The sequence below is a fragment of the Hermetia illucens genome, chromosome 1, assembly GCF_905115235.1.
Source record: "Hermetia illucens chromosome 1, iHerIll2.2.curated.20191125, whole genome shotgun sequence".
NCBI lineage: Eukaryota > Metazoa > Arthropoda > Insecta > Diptera > Stratiomyidae > Hermetia > Hermetia illucens.
Window position 1 is genome coordinate 139,369,390 of NC_051849.1, and position 21,158 is coordinate 139,390,547.

At 41.3% G+C, this 21,158-nt stretch overlaps 1 protein-coding gene across 1 annotated transcript; it reads right to left on the bottom strand.

Moving 5' to 3' along the window:
* Positions 1-1,243: 1,243 nt before the first annotated feature.
* LOC119661285 (probable glutamate receptor) lies at positions 1,244-20,959 on the bottom strand. Its single transcript, XM_038070561.1, has 8 exons — positions 20,830-20,959; positions 18,701-19,195; positions 18,516-18,649; positions 10,167-10,545; positions 9,698-10,093; positions 1,957-2,110; positions 1,667-1,886; positions 1,244-1,612 (listed from the first exon to the last, which is right to left on the bottom strand). Exons 1-8 carry the CDS (start codon positions 20,910-20,912, stop codon positions 1,365-1,367), a joined length of 2,109 nt encoding a protein of 702 aa, XP_037926489.1. The 5' UTR covers positions 20,913-20,959; the 3' UTR covers positions 1,244-1,364.
* Between the last annotated feature and the right edge of the window lie 199 nt (positions 20,960-21,158).

Consider the following 21,158-nt stretch of genomic DNA (forward strand, 5'->3'; position numbering starts at 1 on the left):
GGGACACTTGGTTCCAACAAGACGGAGCAACAGCACACACTTCAAGAGCATCGATGGCTGTTTTGAGGGAACACTTTCCAGAGCGCCTTATCTCAATTAGAGGCGATTTGGAATGGCCGGCACGTTCTCCCGATCTGTCCCCTTGTGATTTTTTTCTATGGGGTTTTTTGAAATCCCGTGTTTATGTGAACCGTCCAAGAGGCCTACAAGATTTGAAGACCAACATCTAAGAAGAAATTGCCAACATAACACCTGCTATGCTAACAAGAGTCATGACAAACGCCAGAAATCGGTTTACGCAATGTATGGAGAATGGGGGACATCACCTAACAGATTTGATTTTCAAAACAATGTAAATAAAAACTTTAGACATGTACCTACATTATAAAAAATAAATAAATATTTTCCGATGCATACAATACTTTTTATTGAGTTTTGAAAAAAGGAAGTTATGCTGCCGCACCCTGTACTTGCAAACCTGTAAAGTTGATGAAATTTGCCTCATTACGCTTACTTTCAAATGACATGTAAAAATGATGGGCAAGGATCCTCAAAAATGTTAAACCTCCCCTTTCCCATGTATGGGACGCCCCCCCTTAACCCCAATGCAAATTATTGTCATTGTTTGCATGTAAAGGAACTCACATACTCTCACCAAAATTTAGGACAATAGGTTCAGCACACGGACTTGTAACTGGCGCTGCAATAGATCAACGTATACCCCTTTCAAAGTTCGTCGTGACAAAGATGACTGTGATTGGTAAGATGCCAAATTCTGAAAATTATTGAAAATTCCACCCAAAGAATCGAACATTGGAAGACAACCAGACATGCACGGCAACTGCCACTCAGTAGAGATACTGAAATATAGTATCTGAAGAACGAGACTCGCCACTGAAAACAAAACGAACCAGAGGTTCTATTTCAAGAGCTGCTGAAACATTGAATAAGATTGAGAAAAAAGCAGCATTCAATTACAATGAAGACTGCAATTACAAAATGCCTTGAAATGTCTTCGTTGATCTAATGATTATATTGTGTTTACAATGTCGTCCTTTGAAGTTTCAATAAGAAATGCCTGGTATGTGTTGTTGACAAGGACATGCGGTCACTCCGCGTTCAGTTGATACAGAAATAAGTATGAGACAAGAGGACACAGTCGCTCCTTGAGAACATTTAAACAGAACGACATCATCAAACCCATTTAAATAGGAAAATTCTTAGCACTGCTCCACTGTTCGTCCTCCATTTTGCAAATTTTTTCTTGTTATCTCGGAAATATGATATTTCTCCACAAGAAAAACGCCCGATCTAAAACTTCTAGTCAGCTACAAGCTCAATTTATTAAAAATTAACGCAAAATATCAATGTCGATGCTCCATGAACTGATAGTACGCCCTTGGATTATAACGATCGTACATAGGGTGCGTCTTAACAATCAACTTGAAATGCAAACATTCACCGATAAGAACGATTAGTGCCATCAAATAACCAAACAGTAAAACAACTAAAGAACTCCAGAATTTCTTCAGATCCATGAGAGCTTCGGCAGGCGGTTGTTCCTCGGCTAATAGATGTTTCGTTGAATCTTTCAACCATTTATCCGTGAGACCTTCATAAAAAAATTTTCCAATGATCAGAAAATGTATTCCTCATATTAACCTACCTGCTTCGATCAATCGTCTAAGATATTTATCAATATTTGGCTTGAGCGGTGAATTCTTCTCAAGTCCAATAGATACTGGGACATTTAAGACACATTCTTTCATTATATGCAAGACTTCTCCGTCATCTTTCTTGATTTCAAGTGTACGTTCCAACCGAAGATTTCTTAAAAAGTACTCGTTATCGTAATATGCATACTTCCCATTAGCGATTCGTTGCACCTTTATAAACGAAAAATATGAAAGTTACTATTATTGCAAAATTATGAAAAGTAAAGATTCATATACTCACGGATTTATCTGGATCATCAATTTGCTCAAGCTTATCTGCAATCTTCTGGGCGGTCTCGTCAAAAGCTGCGTTGAAAAAATCTTTGTTTTGGGCACCCCACGCACCAATAATTAGAGAGCTGTCTGCCAATTCATCAAGCGTATCAATTGTTATCCTGAAACACATGCATTTTATCGTTTCTGCATTGTTATCTTAGACATTATTAGAAAAGTTGCAATGTATAATTTACAAGATGCTAACCCAGCATTTAGTTTAACTTTCACTTTTATTAAATTCAATAGAAGGGAAATCTACTAGGGTTTGTAGTAGAACCGTCCAAAAGACTTGAATCACAATTGGGTTGAATGCACTGAAGACTGATCTGATGCTATTCACTACTATGATTATCTGAACGAATAGATTTTGTCCGCTTTGTTGCTAGGTAAACTGTCTGGATGTAACCATAAATTAGAAGTTAGTTTGGAGACTAAACATAGAATTGCGGATTAAGAAAGTTAGTATCGCTTGTAGCCTATGGCACGATTGTCGACCGTCTTCTGACTATCCCACTCACAGAGGAAGACTTCGAGATCGAAAAACAATACATTATGGGCACTGCAAAGAAGAACGGATGCAACCACCATAGATACGATGATCCGGAGACCCACACGAAGGATAGAACGTAGTATGCTTACTACACTGCACAGCCAACAATCGACTTCTACCACATTAAAAGGATCCAAGTGTCACCTTTTCAAATCTGTCAAAGCATATAAAAAGCCCATTAAAAAGGTTCGACATAGAACTGGTAGGATCAAGTCGTATCGATTAGCTAAAATCTCAGTTTGCTAGAAAAAAGGACCGGAAAACGGTAGATGAGATGAGCGGTATTTATAAAATCGCTTGCTCAGATTGTCCGAAGGTGTATTCAGACAGACAAAAAAGCTGGTAACCACGAGATTTAGGGAACATATGAAGGAGCGGTCAAAGGGTAGTATAGGTCCCAGGGCGAAACGTAGATTGGTACCCACAATGGAGCATAAAACCTGGGAAACTCCTGCTGAACCAACACCAACAGCTAGACTACCAAACACTATCTCCACCTCCATGTAGTGATCGCTGGGAGCTCTTTCTTAACGAAAAACTGCAGACGGAGAAGGATGAAGGCGGGTCTCCCGCACCTAAAAACGGGACAAATTGTACCAACGTCCAGGTTGGAGGTTACGGAGAGCTGACAATCCTACACGGAAAACAACTTATTACGAAGCCACAACCAGAGCCTCAGACTGGACTGATAACATAACGGCGAACTCGGCAACGACAACGGAATAAAGATTTGCGCATTTTCTCATGGAACGTGCGCTCCCTGTTCAAAGATGGAGCTGCCAAGCAGCTAGCCGGTACCCTGTCGCAGTATAGAACTGATGTAACAGCGTTTCAGGAGATGCGTTGGACAGGGACCGGTTTCCTGAAGAAGAGTCGCTCCACCATATATTATAGCGACCATCCAGTAAACCATGTGCTAGGAATAGGCTTCTTAATTAACCCAAAAATAAAACCTGCTGTTATCGGCTTTGAAAACATAAGCGGATGGCTATGCACTCTCCACTTGCGAGGAAAATTTAGAAACATAACCCTCATTAACGTTCAAGCCCCTACAGAGAAGACTGCAGAGTCGGAGAAGGATAGGTGCCTTCTACGAGGCAGTAGAACGAACCCTCGAAGATTGTGCCAGATTTTGGAGATTTTAACAACAAAGTAGGGAAAGAGCCCGTATTCTGCGATACGTTGGCTTTCATAGTTTACATCAAAATACAAATGATAACGGACTGCGGATTATTCAATTAGCAGTGTCACACGAAATGGTTGTGGGAAGTACCTGGTTTGCGTGGAAAGCGGTCCACAAACAAACGTGCGCCTCTCCAGACGAGACCACTTTCAACCAAATTGACCACGTGCTGATCGAACGCCGCGACCTCTCAACCTTAATGAATATGCCCATATCGTTGGCGTGATGCTCCGAGCTGGAATAATAACACCACCCAGAATCCCCTCTGACAATCAGGTGGGAGTTAACACTGAAGCCATCCACAACACAGCGCTCCGCAACACCCATAAGAGGGAAATTGATGCACCAGCCGCAAAACGAGTCGCAACGGCTGGTTTGATGATGAATGTGAGCTAGCAACGGAACGGAAGAATGCCGCATACCGAGTAATGTTGCATTCTCAAAGGACGCGGGCACACGCGGAGACTTATCATGAACTCCGGCGAGCGCAGTAACGACTTCACAGACGGAAAAAGGAATCCTGGGAGAACCAACAGGTCTGTGAATTCGAAAAGTACAGGGAGTAACGGCACCAGGCGCGGAATTTTTACCAACAAGTCGGCAGGATGAAGCCTTACACACCTTGATGCTCATCCTGCCGAGACAAAGAGGGAAATATGATTTCCGACAGAATGGGCATATTGGGGCGATGCGTTGAGTACTTTGATGAACTACTGAACAACCAGAACATCGGCGAAATAGAAGTCCCGCCAACTGAAAACGACGGGCAAATACTGCCACCACCAAGTATAGAAGAAACAGTCCGTGCAATTCAGCGGCTTAAAAATCATAAGTCGCCAGAAGCCGATGGAATTACAGCCGAATTAGTTAAATATGGAGGCGACCAATTAAACCAAGTGGTTCATCAACAACAGCGAATCAATGCCTGACGACTGGCAAAGAGGCATTATCTGTCCAATACATAAAAGGGGAGGTATCACACAGTGCAGCAATTATAGAGGTATCACGTTGCTGAGTACCATCTATAAGATATTCTCCGCTATCTTGATAGTCCCATACGCTCAGAACACCGTTGGCTCATACCAAAGAGGTTTCACTACAGGCAAATGGGCAATAGATCAGATTTTCTCTGTGCGGCAAGCGATGGAAAACTGTTCGAATATGGACATCAGTTGCACCATTTATTCATCGATTTTAAAGCCGCCTATGATAGCATAGCCAGGGTAAAACTGTACACGACCATGAGAGAATTCGGTATCCCCATGAAATTGATAAGACTGACTAGGCTGACCCTGACCAATGTGCGAGGCCAGATAAAAGCAGCAGAATCCCTCTCGAGACCATGCGACAACAACTACGGTCTACGACAAGGAGATGCCCTATAATGCGTCCTCTTTAACCTGGCCCTCGAGAAAGTGGCCCCTGATGCTGAGGTAAATGCAAGAGGTGCGATCCTCTTTAAGTCCACCCAACTACTGGCCTATTCTGACGATATCGACATCATGGGAAGAACCACCCGAGACGCACAAACTACCTTTATCCAGATCGAGCAGCGGCGCGAGATCTTGGGCTGCACAGCAATGAAGGCAAGACAAAATATATGGTGGCAACGTCAGCATCGAAGACGAACCAACCAACAACATCAAACCGCACTGGTCAAACAGGAAGAATAGGATAGGAGAATACAACTTTGAGACCGTTGATAATTTCTCCTATCTAGGGTCGAAAATCACAACCGATAACAGCTACGATGATGAAATCCGCGCAAGGTTGTTGTCAACCAACAGAGCCTATTTGAGCTTACAATGACTGTTCCGCTCGAAACGTCTCACCATAGGGTCAAAACTCTTACTGTACAAGACTATGATCTTGCCAGTCTTGATGTATTCCTCGGAGACTTGGGTTCTTAGCAAAAAAACTGCGAAGTCTTGGCCGCATTCGAGAGAAGAATCCTCCGAAGAATTTTTGGCCCCCTACATGAGGATGGACAATTCCGTAGCCTACACAACGACGAAATCTATGAGCGATACCATGACCATCTGGTTGTGGATAAAATCCGGCTCAATAGGTTACGGTGGGCGGGTGAGTTAATCCGTATGGATGAGGATGACCCAGCCCGGAAAGTCTATAAGGGCCATATCTATGGTAGAAAAAGAAGACGAGGCAGACCCTGCCTAAGAGGGAGCAATGGCGTAGGTCAGGACGCCACACAGCTTTTAGGGATATCGGCGCAAAACCGGGGTGTCTGGAGTTCCTTATTAAGGCAGGCCTGGACCGTATATCGGTTGTTGCGCCGTTGATGATGATAATAATGAAGGGGGGCAGATGTGTCTATCAAATACTCCCGAAAACCCACAAAATCTATGGAAGCTTATTCATTAGCAAACAGCCGGTAGACACTAGATTGAATTCAGATCTAGGTAATTGCTTTTTCCCGTTATTTAAAAAACTAATAAAAACTCTTCTTCTTCCAGCATATACAAATAAGTCTTTAAAATATAATTTAATATTTCTTATTTTTCAGGATATATAAATAAGTCTTTAAAAACTGATTTAGCAATATATTTAATTAGAATAGTATTATAGATTTAGTATAGCTTAAAAATACACTGAAGAGCAGAATTGTTAACACTGATGAAGGGAACAATTGGTTCACGAAATATCGGTTTTTGCAAGATCAATAAATATCACTAGCAAATTGACAAAGGCAGGGCTTAATTATTTCAAATAAAAGAGACTTTCGATGCTTCCACTACCGAAAGCATAGTTCTTGAAGAAGCAATTTTTGCTGACGTTCGAGTTGGAGACTTATGAATAAATTAATTAAGTAATCGAAAATTCATAATAATTCCACCATGTTATTTACATAGCATGCCCCAAGTCCAGAAAAAGGATGAGGCAGTGTCCTCAGTAAAACAAAAATGAAATCAGGGAAAGAGATAAATCAAATATAGTTGAAATTATTCCACTATGTTAAATCCTGTCTGATTTCTCTTAGTGACAACGCGACAGGCCGACCAAAAATGCGTTCAATACAGTTAAAAACAAAATGATCATGTTGGGTGCTAAGCCCCTGGGAAATGATAGGGCGTTCTCCTCAGTCAACGTGGCAGGACGAGTCCCAGTCTTGTCGAGAAAAAGGCAAGAATTCTTGACGCATGTACGGCGTCAGGACGTAAGTAAATTAGTCCGAGCGAACTAAATAGGTATCTACACGCTTAATATTGTTACCCTCACTATAAAGAGGGAAGAATTCACAAGAGTTCTTCGGAAAAGGCGTATCCATATCTACACTCTAAAATAATCCCAATGGTCCGATGCCAAAAGCTGCGACATCAAATGCGAGTCCCATAAAAATGGCTGTAAACTTCTCTATTTTGGTAGCCCACACATTCAATACGGTGTTGGCATAGGCATCTCTGAAGGTTTCCGTGATGTTATTAAAGAAGTCGAGCGATTTGATGATAGAGTTAAAGACACAATCCACAAAGCGACCTATGCTACCCTCGGGGTCACCAAGACAGGTAAGCGGGTTATCAATTGAGGTACTTGTCTTTGAAATAACGATGTTCGAATGAAGGACCCTGAAAAAAATGCCTCCAACACAAGTTTCTCGGCGATAAAACGCTCGCCAATTGGCAAATTTACAAAAACGCCAATCGGGAAGCAAAGAAAGCGATCGTTGTTACCGGAGCGATCCATTACAAAGATCTTTACAATAAAATGGACACTCGGGATGACGCGAGAAATGTCAAAAAGCCGACACGCACACAGGATATCGAACACTTCTGTTGCATCAATGACAAGAACGGTATTTCGCTTACCGACCGACGAACCGCGACGGATAGATGGCGAGAATATTTCGAGCAGATTTCGAAGGGAGAATTTGTTGATCCTCTACCCCCACAATCATTGCCGACATGTTGAGCAACTCCACTTGTCAGCACTACTGAAGTCAAGTCAGTTCGAATTACCGTCTGATCCGGTTACTACCATGAAGATTTTTGAACGCATTCTTGGCAACCATGTTCGCGAATTCGTTCAAATAACCGTGAATTAAGCCGAGTTTGTCAAGAACTGCCGTGAGAACCATCGCCCCATTAACATTGCATTTCTGTATCTGGGAAAGCGTTTGACCTTGTGCCACACGAACTTATCTGCTATCTGCTTCTGCTCTACAACAACACGGCAAAACCACTTCGTGCCTCAGTCGGTTTTCATCAAGGAAGCGCCCTCTCACAATTCCCCTTTCTTCTTGTTATGGACACTGTCACACGGGACATCCAACGTGCAGCACCCTCTACACTGTTTTATGCAGATTGAATCTTAATGAAACTGAATTTTTGTCAACGGATCCTCATGGAGCAGGTACTATCATCGTTAGTGGCAATGATCTGCCCATTACTGAGTGATTTAAATATAAGGGTCAATGGTATCAGCCAATGAAGAATTGCATTATGAAATTACTTCACTCATTGGAGCAACCTGGATGAATTGGCATTCTACAACTGGTGTTCTTCGTGATCGACGTATCAAGTAACGTCTCAAATCTAAAATTTACCACAATGTCGCCCTCTATGATTCTGAGTGTTGGCTGACTATAAAGGACAATGAACGACGTCTCGCATTAATGGAGACGAAGATGTTGGGTTGGAATAATGGCGTAATACGCGTTGATCACATCGAAAATGAAAATATCTGCGATCGATATGGGGTTGCACCGATCGTGGAAAACTTGTGAGAACGCCACCTTCGATTATATGGTCACGGAATTCGGGCTAAGGAAAATTCGCTTGCCAAGATTGCTGGATCGTGATTTAAAAACATCCTGTCTGCATTTACATTAGGCCTTTGATAGAACAAAATGCGGCAACCAATCACGATGAGCCAACCACGCATATGAATGGGACAAAGGCTAAAAAAGAAGAATCTAAAATTCATAATATAGCCCACAAATAAAATAAAAGGCACAGGGGCCCAAGAAAAAACAGAAGTCTTCCGACAATTATATGGGGACTTAGCAGGGAAAACTGGTGAACTCTGAAGCAAAGCACTGAAATCAAGAAATTTATACTGTCCCGAGGGCAGAGTGGTAACCGGGGTCAAGGCATGGCTATCGCTTTATCTCAGCAAGAGGGGTTTTGCCAAGCCTAACTCACTTTTTTCTGTATACATAGCTGCTTAGCAGTCACTTATGAAAACACAAACACTGCCCGCACTGCTAGTGATCAATCGTATAATCCTGTATCCGTTCAGAAATGCCCTTGGTAAATATCAGGTGCTGGATATCGAAGGAACAGAATGGATGTTAGGTGGTCACCCGAGGGTGGAACTGGTCTAACATCAAATGATGATGACCGGTATATACGGGATAGAGATATACGCCATTTTATTGGCAAAAGGAGAATTTTTGCGTTAAAACAACCAGTTTGCACCCCTCGAAACTTTTCCCTAAAAGTAATCGGCTTTATCAGTATTAAATGCAATTTATTGCCAGGCGAAAATCTTTATAAAAGAGGCTGAAGAAAGCATGAAAATTCTAATAGGAGTTCTAACAAGGCATTGTTCTTTCTACTTTCAGCTGTAGGCTTGAATATTTGTAGCCAATGTAAAGAAGAGATACCTGCGAAGGGCCCCCTTAAATCGTGAATACGCATCTTCTCTGCTTTTGAAAGACGTCGTTCAATTCTTTTAAGCCTGCGTGCAGTGCAGATTTTAAAGGTCTCACAATTTCCCTAATGGAAACTTATCGCTTTCTAAACGTTCAATTAGGTCTAATGAGATTTGTAAACGAGAAATTATTTGATAGAAGTTCATTTCATTTTAACAGGAATACATAGTCTGAAACTGATAGCGAAGAAACATAAAAGTTAAAACCCAATACCTTAAATGATCAAATTTCAAAATGAAATTAGAAATTTAATCAAACATATTAATCATAACTATGATATATAATATTTGTGATCTACTCACCTTGGTGATGGATTGGCTAAAATAGCAGTCAAACTGGCTCTGTAAATTACGACAACCTGAATGCAATAGGTCCAATACCATCCAGTTACTAAGCGTAAAGGCCAATCATGCGGCATCCTTGGTAGCGCTACTTGTAATTGCATACTATAAGTCAGTAGCAGGCAGTTTGAGAAAGTATCAAATATGTCACTCCTGTAATTATGTCTTTGTTGCTCAACATTCCTTTCTGAAGGTCTTTCAGTATTTTCACAGTGGAATTTCCGGCCTATCCTGAAGACTGCTAAGGGATTCATTATGGGTTTCCCGTAAATTATAGAGCGATGAATACAAGAAATCGCGTAGAACACTGCGCCAGCAAAAAATAATGAAACCAATACCCCCGTCCACATATTAACACTAAAAAGACATGTTGATCATCTTTGATAATGTTCATGCAAACTTATCAAATTTGCAGCTAATTAAAACGTACCTTAGTGGCAAGATGAAGGTTTTCCACGAATTATCTGTAGTTGACTCAGGTGTTAGGAAGGTTAAGCATTCACTCGAATGTGGAATGCTCAAGTCCATTAGATCCAAGTGATATTGGTTTAGGTGCAAATCAGCAACGGCAATGTCGGCCTGCCGTCTAACCATTTCTCCAAGAAGGCCAGTGTAGCTTCCATTCAATAATTTTCTACCCCATTTTTCATCAGTTGTATCATGGCTCTGGTAATATAATGCCGTGAAATTCATCACCTGAGAAATAGCTTTTACTATTTCCACCTCAACCCCTGCATATTCGTTAAAGGCACTAGTTTTCTTGAGTACCATTGGAATATGCTCAAAAGCAACGACTTTGAGTTCATGGCCTGAAATATAGTTAACATAAACGCATGTAAAAGAAGACAAAAAAAATTTACCACCCTATATTATATCAATGCTGGGTAAGAAGGAGAAACCTTAAAGTATTATATTTAATCATAATATTTTTTCAGAACTCAACTTTGGTGACAATATATATTTGGTAGACTGTTCTGAGAAGGTGCATTCTGGAGCTGAAACCTAAGAGAAGCCCGCAATCATCAACTGGGGAAAACGAATTCAAACTAATGAAAAATAATCAAGACGACATCCGTAATGAAAATAGGTTCCTGTTGCTTAGTGCAGATTAAAAAATAAATAAGGTAAAAACAATATAAAGAATAAACAATAAATTTAAGGTAACACTCCAATTCACTTGTCGACAATGTGATGTAACTAATCGGAAAAACACTTTCCATCTGCCTCGTCAAAGGTTCCATCCACAACATCAACGTGTAAATATATAGCGAAAGCAACTACAGAAACTGCACCATGTTGGTCCCAAGTCCAGGTAAAGGAGGAGGGTTTGAAACAACATATTTAGTACTATCTTCAGTAAAACAAGATCGAAGAAAGTGAGAAAAAGTAGAGGTAGACGCCCAGCTTAGTTGAGACAACTTCATCACACTGCATCCTACCTGACCAGCGATTGGCTCTAACCCGTCATCCACCAAAAACGAAACATCATGTACATAAACACAATGAACAACCTTGGACAGGATTGATACCATGGAAACTACCGCGTAATCGAATGAGTGACTACACTCTTTGGTCCTGGAATGTCACGCCGGCTCCACATGTCTGGCACTTTCGCAAACTCCAAATCTCCACAACTTCTTGGGAGATTAAACATTGCCATGCACACGCAAGTGCGTTAGTATTTTCTGAGCAGGCATGTAAATTGCCTTCGATTTGTCCAAAAAACCGACACTTGATCAGATCAATGGCAAGTGCTTAAAGTACTAAACAAATCTGGTGTTGTCAAAGACTTATCTCATCAGGGCAGCAGGCGCGAAGTCAGAGTTCTAGTAGTCCAGGAATCGAATTGGAATGGTTACGAGGTATCCAGCATGAGGTCGTACATAACCTTCGAAAGTGGGAAGCTATCAAGTAAACATGAGTTTGGAGTCACTTTCATCGTGCATAGGGACTTTAAAGCAAATTTTGTTGACTTGAAACCTATACACAAAAGATTGTGTGCGCTTCGTATTAAAACAAAGTTTTTTAATATATGGCTTGTTATCATACACGCCCAAATTGAAGAAAAAAATGACGAAGTCAAAGAGCAATTTTACGATGACTTAGAAAGACTATATGGTTCATTGCCTCTGAATGATGCCAATATATTGCTCGGGGATTTTAACGTCAAGATTAGGGATGAGGACCTACATCAAAGAACGACCGGATGACACAGGCTCCATGATATATTACATAAATGATAATGACCTCACTGACTTTGCAAGCAGCAGATATTAAATCACAAAATCTACATGCTTTCGGACACAAGCATGTCTAACAAGTCGGGAAACCGGGAGCTGGACGCTTCAGGTACGAAAGGTTTTGTGTATTTCTTAGTATGTAGCACGTAATATATCCATATATTATGTGAGAGTATCCACTTTCGGGTGATATTGACATTCATAGTCTTCAATTTTCGAAGAAGCAGCAAATTTGAGGTATTGTAACTTTGTTAGTAATAGTACGATTTCCACCAAACTTGGTAAGATTATGCTCTATATTATAGCCTATATCACTGCAAAATTTCATGGTACTGGGATGAACTTAAGGGGGGTTTCTAATCAATTACAAAAAATTGTAGTAATATACTATTATTAACTTTATTTAAACAGATATCGGCATGGAAGGTATTTCGGAGCCTAGGCACCATATAGTGGCAGCCTCCTGATTTTCAGATTTTTCGGTTTGGTAGTTTCTGAGAGGCCCCCTTAAAGAAGTGATCACTTTCAACCCCCCGCGCTCCCCACCCCTCCAACGAATGTCAAAACTAAGATCGGCTTTGAAAACTAATCGAGACCTTTAATTTGATACCCAACATGACTATATTTGATGAAAAAAAATTTTACACCCCCCTTTTGCATGTATGGGGACCCCCCCCCCCCTTAAATTCGACGTAAAAGGATGTAATTCACTGTATGCTTGAGCGTTCACAGTTCCCACCTTTCTACCAAATTTGGTGTTAATCGCTATAACCGTCCCCGAGAAAAATGCGTGTGACGGACAGACAGACAGACAGACAGACAGATAGACAGACAGACAGACAGACAGACAGACAGACAGACGGACAGACAGACAGACAGTAAACCGATTTTAATAAGGTTTTGTGTTTACACAAAACCTTAAAAAGGGGTATGACCGTCCCCAAATGGCATAACCATCATCCAGATAGACAACATTTTCATCACTAAAAGATTGGCTTCCTTGACGCGAGATCATATCAAGGAGTAAACTGTGATTCCAACAACTACAGGTGCCAAGACCCGCGGAATAAAAATCAACCCAAATTTGAGTTTGAAAAGCTAAAAAATGACTTAATAGCGAAAGAGTACAAGGAAAAACTGGAAGAACGATTAGGGTCTATTCTCTAGAATATCACGGGGAACTCTATAGATGACCTAAAAGGCGCTATCAAAACAACAGTCAAGAAGTCGTTGGATATGGATTCTGGCACCGGAGAAATAATTGGTTTGACGATGAATGCAAAGAAGCACTTGACAAAAGATAAACGAAGCATATAGACAATAGAGCCGAACACAAGGATGAAAAGAGAAAATTACGAAGATCACCGACAAGCAGCTAATAAAATACTAAGTCAAAAGAAACGAAAACATTTGACGAGGAATTAACACAAGCTTACAAAGTAGTGAAGGGCCTGAGGAGTGGATAAATACAAAAGCGAAGCAAACACGGACGAAAGTAAATCAGTTGAGAGATGAGCGTCTTATTTCAAATAACTCCACAACCCCTCTCACACAACCCAATCACCAGAACCCACAAGAATTATGGTCGCACATAATGGGAACATTGAACCGCGGAAGAAATAGACCCAACAATCAAATGTCAAAAAATGAACAAAACGCTGGGCATAAATGACATCCTCGCTGAATAAACAGGCGGTCCATGGACCCCGCAAGCTATCCATAATTTAGTCCTCCCCCTCTGGGGCCGAGAACAGATTCCGCAATAGTGATCAAAAAGTATGATTTGCCCTATCAACAAAAACGGTGGCAAGTTGGCACGCGAATATTCTCATTACTTTGTACGTCCTATAAAATTTTCATACAAATACTAAAAAGAAAAATTAGGCTGTACGCCGATGAGACGATTGGTAAATACCAAGAAGGTTTTCGGACTAGAGGATCGATAATTGAGCAGCTATTTACGGCCAAACAACTGCTAGAAAAATGCTGGGAATTGATTCCCCATATACAAGTTGCGGAAAAGAACCGCATTGTCAGCAGTTTCGCAAGCATTTTCAACGGTCGCCGTAAAAAAAAAAGAAAAAAAAATAGAAAACTCGCCATCAGGTAGATAAAATACCGAAGGCGATTTCCTTTACTCGCCGAATCCTCCTTAAATGATATTTGAACACGTACTTTTCAAACTGCTCATACTATTTCATCATTTCCTTCGCCACGCCTGCTTAAAGTATGCCTGTCTCTACTTTTCACTACTTTTCATTTCATGATTTAAACTAAAGAAACACTAACTGTCAATCTGATCTGATCTTACGACTATCATCATCAACGGCCCAACAACCGGTATCTGATCTAGGCCTGCCTTAATAAGGAACTCCAGACATCCCGGTTTTGCGCCGAGGTCCACCAATTCGATATCCCTAAAAGCTGTTTAGACTTACGCCATCGCTCCATCTTAGGCAGGGTCTGCCTCGTCTTCTTTTTTTACCGTAGATATTGCCCTTATAGACTTTCCGGGTGAGATCATCCTCATCCATGCGGATTAAGTGACCCGCCCACCGTAACCTATTGAGCCGGATTTTATCCACAACCGGACGGTCATGCTGTCGCCCATAGATTTCGTCGTTATGTAGGCTACGGAATCGTCCATCCTCATGTAGGGGGCCAAAAATTCTTCGGAGGATTCTTCTCTCGAACGCAGCCAAGAGTTCGCAATTCTTCTTGCTAAGAACCTAAGTCTCCGAGGAGTACATGAGGATTGGCAAGATCATAGTCTTATACAGTAAGAGCTTTGACCCTATGGTGAGACGTTTCGAGTGGAACAGTCTTTGTAAACTGAAATAGGCTCTGTTATCTGACCACAACCGTGCGCGGATTTCATCATCGTAACTGTTATCGGTTGAGATTTTCCACCCTAGATAGGAGAAATTGTCAACGGTCTCAAAGTTGTATTCTCCTATCCTTATTCTTCTTCGTGTTTGACCAGTGCGGTTTGATGTTGTTGGTTGATTCGTCTTCGGTGCTGACGTTGCCACCATATATTTTGTCTTGCCTTCATTGATGTGCAGCCCAAGATTTCGCCTGGATTGGCGCCTGCTCGATCTGGATGAAGGCAGTTTGTACGTCTCGGGTGATTCTTCCCATGATGTCGATATCGTCAGCATAGGCCAGTAGTTGGGTGGACTTAAAGAGGATCGTACCTCTTGCATTTACATCAACATCGCGGATCACTTTCTCGAGGGCAAGGTTAAAGAGGACGCATGATAGGGCATCCCCTTGTCGTAGACGGTAGTTGATGTCGAATGGTCTTGAGAGTGATCCTGCTGCTTTTATCTGCCCTCGCACATTGGTCAAGGTCAGCCTAGTCAGTCTTATCAAATTTGTCGGGATACCGAATTCTCTCATGGTCGTGTACAGTTTTACCCGGGCTATGCTATCATAGGCGGCTTTAAAGTCGATGTATAGATGGTGCAACTGTTGTCCATATTCCAACAGTTTTTCCATCGCTTGCTACAGAGAGAAAATCTGATCTGTTACTGATTTGCCTGGAGTGAAGCCTCTTTGGTATAGGCCAATGATGTTCTGGGCGTATGGGGCTATCCGACCTAGCAAGATAGCGAAGAATATCTTATAGATGGTACTCAGCAACGTGGTACCTCTATAATTGATGCAACGTGATACCTCTATAATTGATGATCCCTCGTTGCCAATCGTCAGGCATTGATTCGCTGTCCCATACCTTGAGCACAAGTTGATGAACCACTTGGTGTAAGTGGCCACCTCCATATTTAACCAATTCGGCTGTAATTCCATCCGCTCCTGGCGACTTATGATTTTTTAGCCGATGAATTGCACGGAATGTTTCTCCTAAACTTGGTGGTGGCAGTATTTGTCCGTCGTATTCAGTTGGCGGAACCTCCAACTCGTCGATGTTCTGGTTGTTCAGTAGCTCATCAAAGTACTCAACCCATCGCTCCAATATGCCCATTCTGTCGGAAATCAGATTTCCCTCTTTGTCTCGGCAGGACGATCATCGAGGTGTATAAGGTTTGATCCTGCTGACTTGTTGGTAAAACTTCCGCGCCTGGTGCGGTTGGTCCCTGTACTTTTCGAGTTCACAGACCTGATGGTTCTCCCAGGATTCCTTTTTCCGTCTGTGAAGTCGCTTCTCCGCTCAACGGAGTTCGTGATAAGTCTCTGCGGGTTCCCGCATTCTTTGAGAATGCAACATTACTCGGTATGCGGCATTCTTCCGTTCCGTTGCTGGCGTACATTCATCGTCAAACCAGCCGTTCCGACTCCTTTTGCGGCTGGGGCCAAATATGTTTGTGGCCGTATCAATGATAACGTTCTTCAGGTGGGTGTGAAGATCATTTGTTGATGCTTCATCTCCAGGTCCTCTGTTGACTGCGGTTATTGCGGCATCCATTTTCCTTTTATAGGTGTCGCGGAGGGCTGTGTTGTGGACGGCTTCAGTGTTAACTCTCACCTGATTGTCAGAGGGGATTCTAGGTGGTGTTGTTATTCGAGCTCGAGTCTATGTTGGCCCCGATATACTCGTATGTTCTGACATCAATGTTGAGAAGTGGCGGAGTTCAATCAACACGTGGTCAATTTGGTTGAAAGTGGTCCCGTCTGGAGAGGCCCATGTATGTTTGTGAACCGCATTCCACGCAAACCAGGTACTTCCAACAATCATTTCGTGTGACACTGCTAATTGGATAATCCGCAGTCCGTTATCATTTGTATTTTGGTGTGAACTATGGGAGCCAGCGTATCGCCTGAATATGGGCTCATTCCCTACTTGGCTGTTAAAATTCCCAAGTATGATTTTGATATCATATCTGGGACAGGCTTCAAGCGTTCATTCTACTGCCTCGTAGAAGGTATATTTCTCCGACTCTGCAGTCTCCTCTGTAGGGGCGTGAACGTTAATGAGGCTTATCTTCCATTATCTTACGACAATAGTAAATGATTTACGTAAAACATTACGTGACAACGTCTTATGTTACGTGTCTTAAGGTAAGTGACACTCCATTATGCGCATTGTAAATGCGGTATAGGGATCTTTCCCACCAGCAAAAGAGATTTTTATAAACCTCGACAAAACAGCAAAGGAAGAGGATCGAATCAAGGGTAGATTTGTCGAAGATTGAAGAAGCCTTAAATGGTGAAAAATGCGAGGTGAGGGTGGTATATAATATTATAGACCGCGATAGAATTCCAAGTGGAACTCAAACAAAAAAAAAATATTATAACCAGCAGCTTTTAGTATCATTTGTGCATTCTCAGCAGCAAAACCGTGGTTAATGGTTGCAAAGACGTAGCTTGACAAAGTGTGACTCATGCAAGGCTTTAAAATCTGCACTACAAAGCAAGCATATTCTGAAAGGGTTTCTCCTTACACTCATTTAAACAATGAACCAATTTATGCAAAGCAAGAAATGATGCGTATTTAGACCCAGATTTTACAAGTCCTTGTCAGAACCAATTCAAAATAAGTTACTGGGATAGAAACGGCATCAATCTGCATAAACTGCAAATATATCAATTATTGTTTGACAAAAATATGCTTATATCCGAAACTCATAAAGATAATTTTCAAATTTATGAGTCTTGCATGTGCGACACTAAGGAGAAAATCCACGACGGTACCGCAATACTTATCACACTTCACATTAAGCATTATCCTCTAGAAGAGTACTGAAAAGAGTACCGTCAAATGAAATGGACAAACAAGTTGCTCGGGTGATTAGAAAACGAACAGATCCAAACAGAACTCTAGGGCATAATCTCATCCCAGTAGAAATGTTGAAGAAGCGTCTAGGGAACGGAATTACCCACGTTATCCACATATTCACCACAATTCTACACCTTGCCTTTTATCACAGATAGAGCACTTCAAGTTTTACAATAATTTCTAATTTCTGATCAGACCTAAATTACATTCTACAGGCTATACCCATCCTCTCAAAAGTATGATATTTGAAAACCTAGAAACTTCAAAAATAACACCATAGGAAGTGTAAGATAAAGTAATTCAACAGCACCAGTTTAGCTTTCATAGAATTGTCTCTGAGAAAAAGGGTGCATTAAAGGATAGAAAGCATTGCTTAACGGTCTACTTGGACGTGGCGCAAGTTTTCGGTGCAGTGTGGCACAACGGTCTGCTCTGCAAATGTCGTCAAAACTTACGCCATAATGACAATCTGAACTCACGGAATTCAGTTCTGGGGTTCAAAGTACGTATTCAATACCAAATTCTCCCAGAAAGCCCAGGGCTGGATACTACGAATGATCGTAAACATTCACAGAGGCCTCAAAATTGCAGCAATAAGAGGAGAAATACTATTTCAAGCTAATGTCAGTCAATTAAAAGATTTGAACTTCCTGGAAAATAGGTAAAAGACTAAAACAAAATATTATGTAGACATGCCATACGTAATCTTACTTTATAAACAATGTATTCTGTAGCATGGACTATTCCTCATCAGATATGGTTTAAAAACTCATTTCAATTAAATTTGTGGAGGTTTGCTTACCTTGAAGGTTACTTGTCTTGTCAAAGAACAATTTGTCTTTCTTAACCAGCCTTCCATTGAACCAAATACCTAAACTTTTTCCAACAAACGTCCCCTTGAAGATATTCGGAAAAGGCACTGTTATCAGTTCAAATCTGAAAAAAAAATCTTTCATTTTCGTTAGCTATGCGAAAGGAACTGCCTACCCAATCATATTTTGCTCCTTCAAATCATTTTGACTGTCTATAGTTCTAACAAATATTACTGACAAAATCCTTCGCCAAATATAATTCACGTCCTTCGTGAAGATCCGATGATCGTATAGTAAAATAAATTTCGATCGTGTATTCAGGACCCGGTGCTCATCCATGAATATTAGGAAGCGTTTGGCTTGAATACCGTTTAAAATGAAGATGAAGATAAGTTCACAATTCTTTCTCCTGACCTCCTTTAATACTCGAACTGTCTTATAGTCGGGATTCAACATGTCTTCGGAGTCGTGAATACGGATAATGAAGTGACTAACCAGATGGGGCTGTTTTTTAAAGAATGGCGTTCCCCAAATTTCCTCATGGAATCCATCGGTTATAATTGTGAGGCAACTTTGAACTTTACTTTTTTCGACCAGTTTGATTATAAGCTTTTGGCATTGGGATGCGTAATTTGAATAATCCAAAGATTTCAAAATAGCGTTGCCTATTCTGAAAGATACAATAAAACATACAAAATTTATTTTATGATAAATATCTTCAAAATGTTTTCGTTGGTAAGCATGCCTTAAATCGATAATGATTAAGGAGGATTGAGATGCGGGTGGTTCAATCTACAAAGACAGCCTTTCGCAGAAGTACCTTTCCATGGATTGTTATGCTTTGTAAAAGCTTGCAGGGTTTTCTTGTCAATGAGATGCGCATTTCTCAGGAGAAAACCCAACTACTGGTGGAATAGGGAATTGCGCTTGCCACATAGCAGTTGAATGGCTCAAGTAAGTAAGACTGATCAGGATAGAAAAATTCGTCCTTAGAAACATTAACCTGATTATCCAGCGAAACAAGAGAGAATGTTTTAAGGAAGTCAGTTAACAGGAGGAGATGAACCGTTGGAGAATCACTTATAGAATTTTAATGGAACAACTTTGAAGCCGTTCATCTCTGCAGATCACATGCACGTGGAAATTATCCAGGAATCCCCCCGCCCCCCGACTGGACCTGACAACTTTCAGAGGCCTCTGGATGCACCAGCTATTTCCGCTGTAAACAGAGCTAAGCGAAAATAGAAGACAATAAACGTTGAGGCCTGGATGGTATACCGAATATGGCCTGAAAGCCTGGAGAAGAAAGCCTTTCAAATCGGTAGTATGAATCCACTGTATGAAGTCATCAAATGGCTTACTGGCTTATCTGAAGAAAGTGAGTACTAGTAATTATCGGGCGTTAGTAATCATGTACCCGAAAATGCATCCAATTCAGCCAGTGATAATTGCTGTCCTGAGCTATCTCACTGCCATTGTTTGCAACTACTTAGAAGAAGCAAGGGGAGGGTATGATACCGATGACGAACCGAAAGAATAGACTGTCTACTCGAGCGTTGCACAGGGTTCCGTACTGGCTATGGTATATCACTTAATGTTCCGGTTCCGGAAGAGCCCACGGTGATGGATTTCGCCGATGTTATAGCCCTGATGCTTAATCCCACCCGGTATCTTAGAGAGCATGGAAGATACCGGCAGTATCTCTGCTGGTTTCAATTGGACACAGCGCCTGGTAGTCTAATCTACGATGCCCCGTAGGGCCTAAGGAACACTTCTTCCACTGTCCGATTCGTGACGAGAGAAGAAACCTAGAGGACGTTCACTGGCTTGGGAGAAGTATAAATCTGTTTGGGGAAAGTTCGAAATTTGTTACGGATTTGGCTGAAAAACTATGTAAATATACATATATATATAGTGTCCGGATGGCTCAATAGTTTGAGCGCCAGGCTATCGCGGTTCCCACTAGAGGAAGCGGGATTTGATTGCAAATAAGTACCAGAGTCAAATCAGGGCAATAACCGCCGGCGAGCGCTATCCTGACCACATTAACCGTAGTCCTTTAGCGGGCTGGTACGGTTTTGAAGGAAGTGTTCTAACACACTACAAGGACCATATCCATTTGGACTGTGGCGCCAACGATTATTATTATATATTACGTTTAACACTCAATTGCGCAAAAAAGATCCAGATACACTATTTAAACACTATCGAAAACTTTTTCGAAGCCATTCTCGTGTCCCCCACAATTGCTTTTTGATTATATTATTCACATATTTTATATATTATTTACTTCACTTTGTTTACCTCTCATCACTCCGACAAGTTGGAAGTGCAATCAATGCCACAGCGAGAAGAGGAGCAACTTTTAGTAACTGCTTCATTTCCATGAGGAATCCACCACTGAACTAAAGCAAACTAACTTTCTGCGAGTGAAGGCACTTGAATTCTTGTCCGCACGTCACCCGGATGAATATTTTATCCTTCGTCCTTATTCGTGACGTTCAATCAATGAAGGGCAAACGAAAGTGCAAGTTTAACATGAAATTAATGGCATTTAGAAAAGAAAGTGAAACTGATTAGAAAAGAAACATTGATCGAATGCTGAAAATCTATAAGAAGAACCTAGAAAAGTT

Excerpts from the sequence above, each read along its gene's own strand:
- LOC119661285 (XM_038070561.1), bottom strand. The coding sequence starts at position 20,912 with ATGGAAATGAAGCAGTTACTAAAAGTTGCTCCTCTTCTCGCTGTGGCA. Across the intron at positions 19,196-20,829 it reads ACTTGTCGGAGTGATGAGAG|AATAGGCAACGCTATTTTGA; the intron begins GTAAACAAAGTG and ends TGTATCTTTCAG. Across the intron at positions 1,887-1,956 it reads TTGATGATCCAGATAAATCC|GTGCAACGAATCGCTAATGG; the intron begins GTGAGTATATGA and ends TCGTTTATAAAG.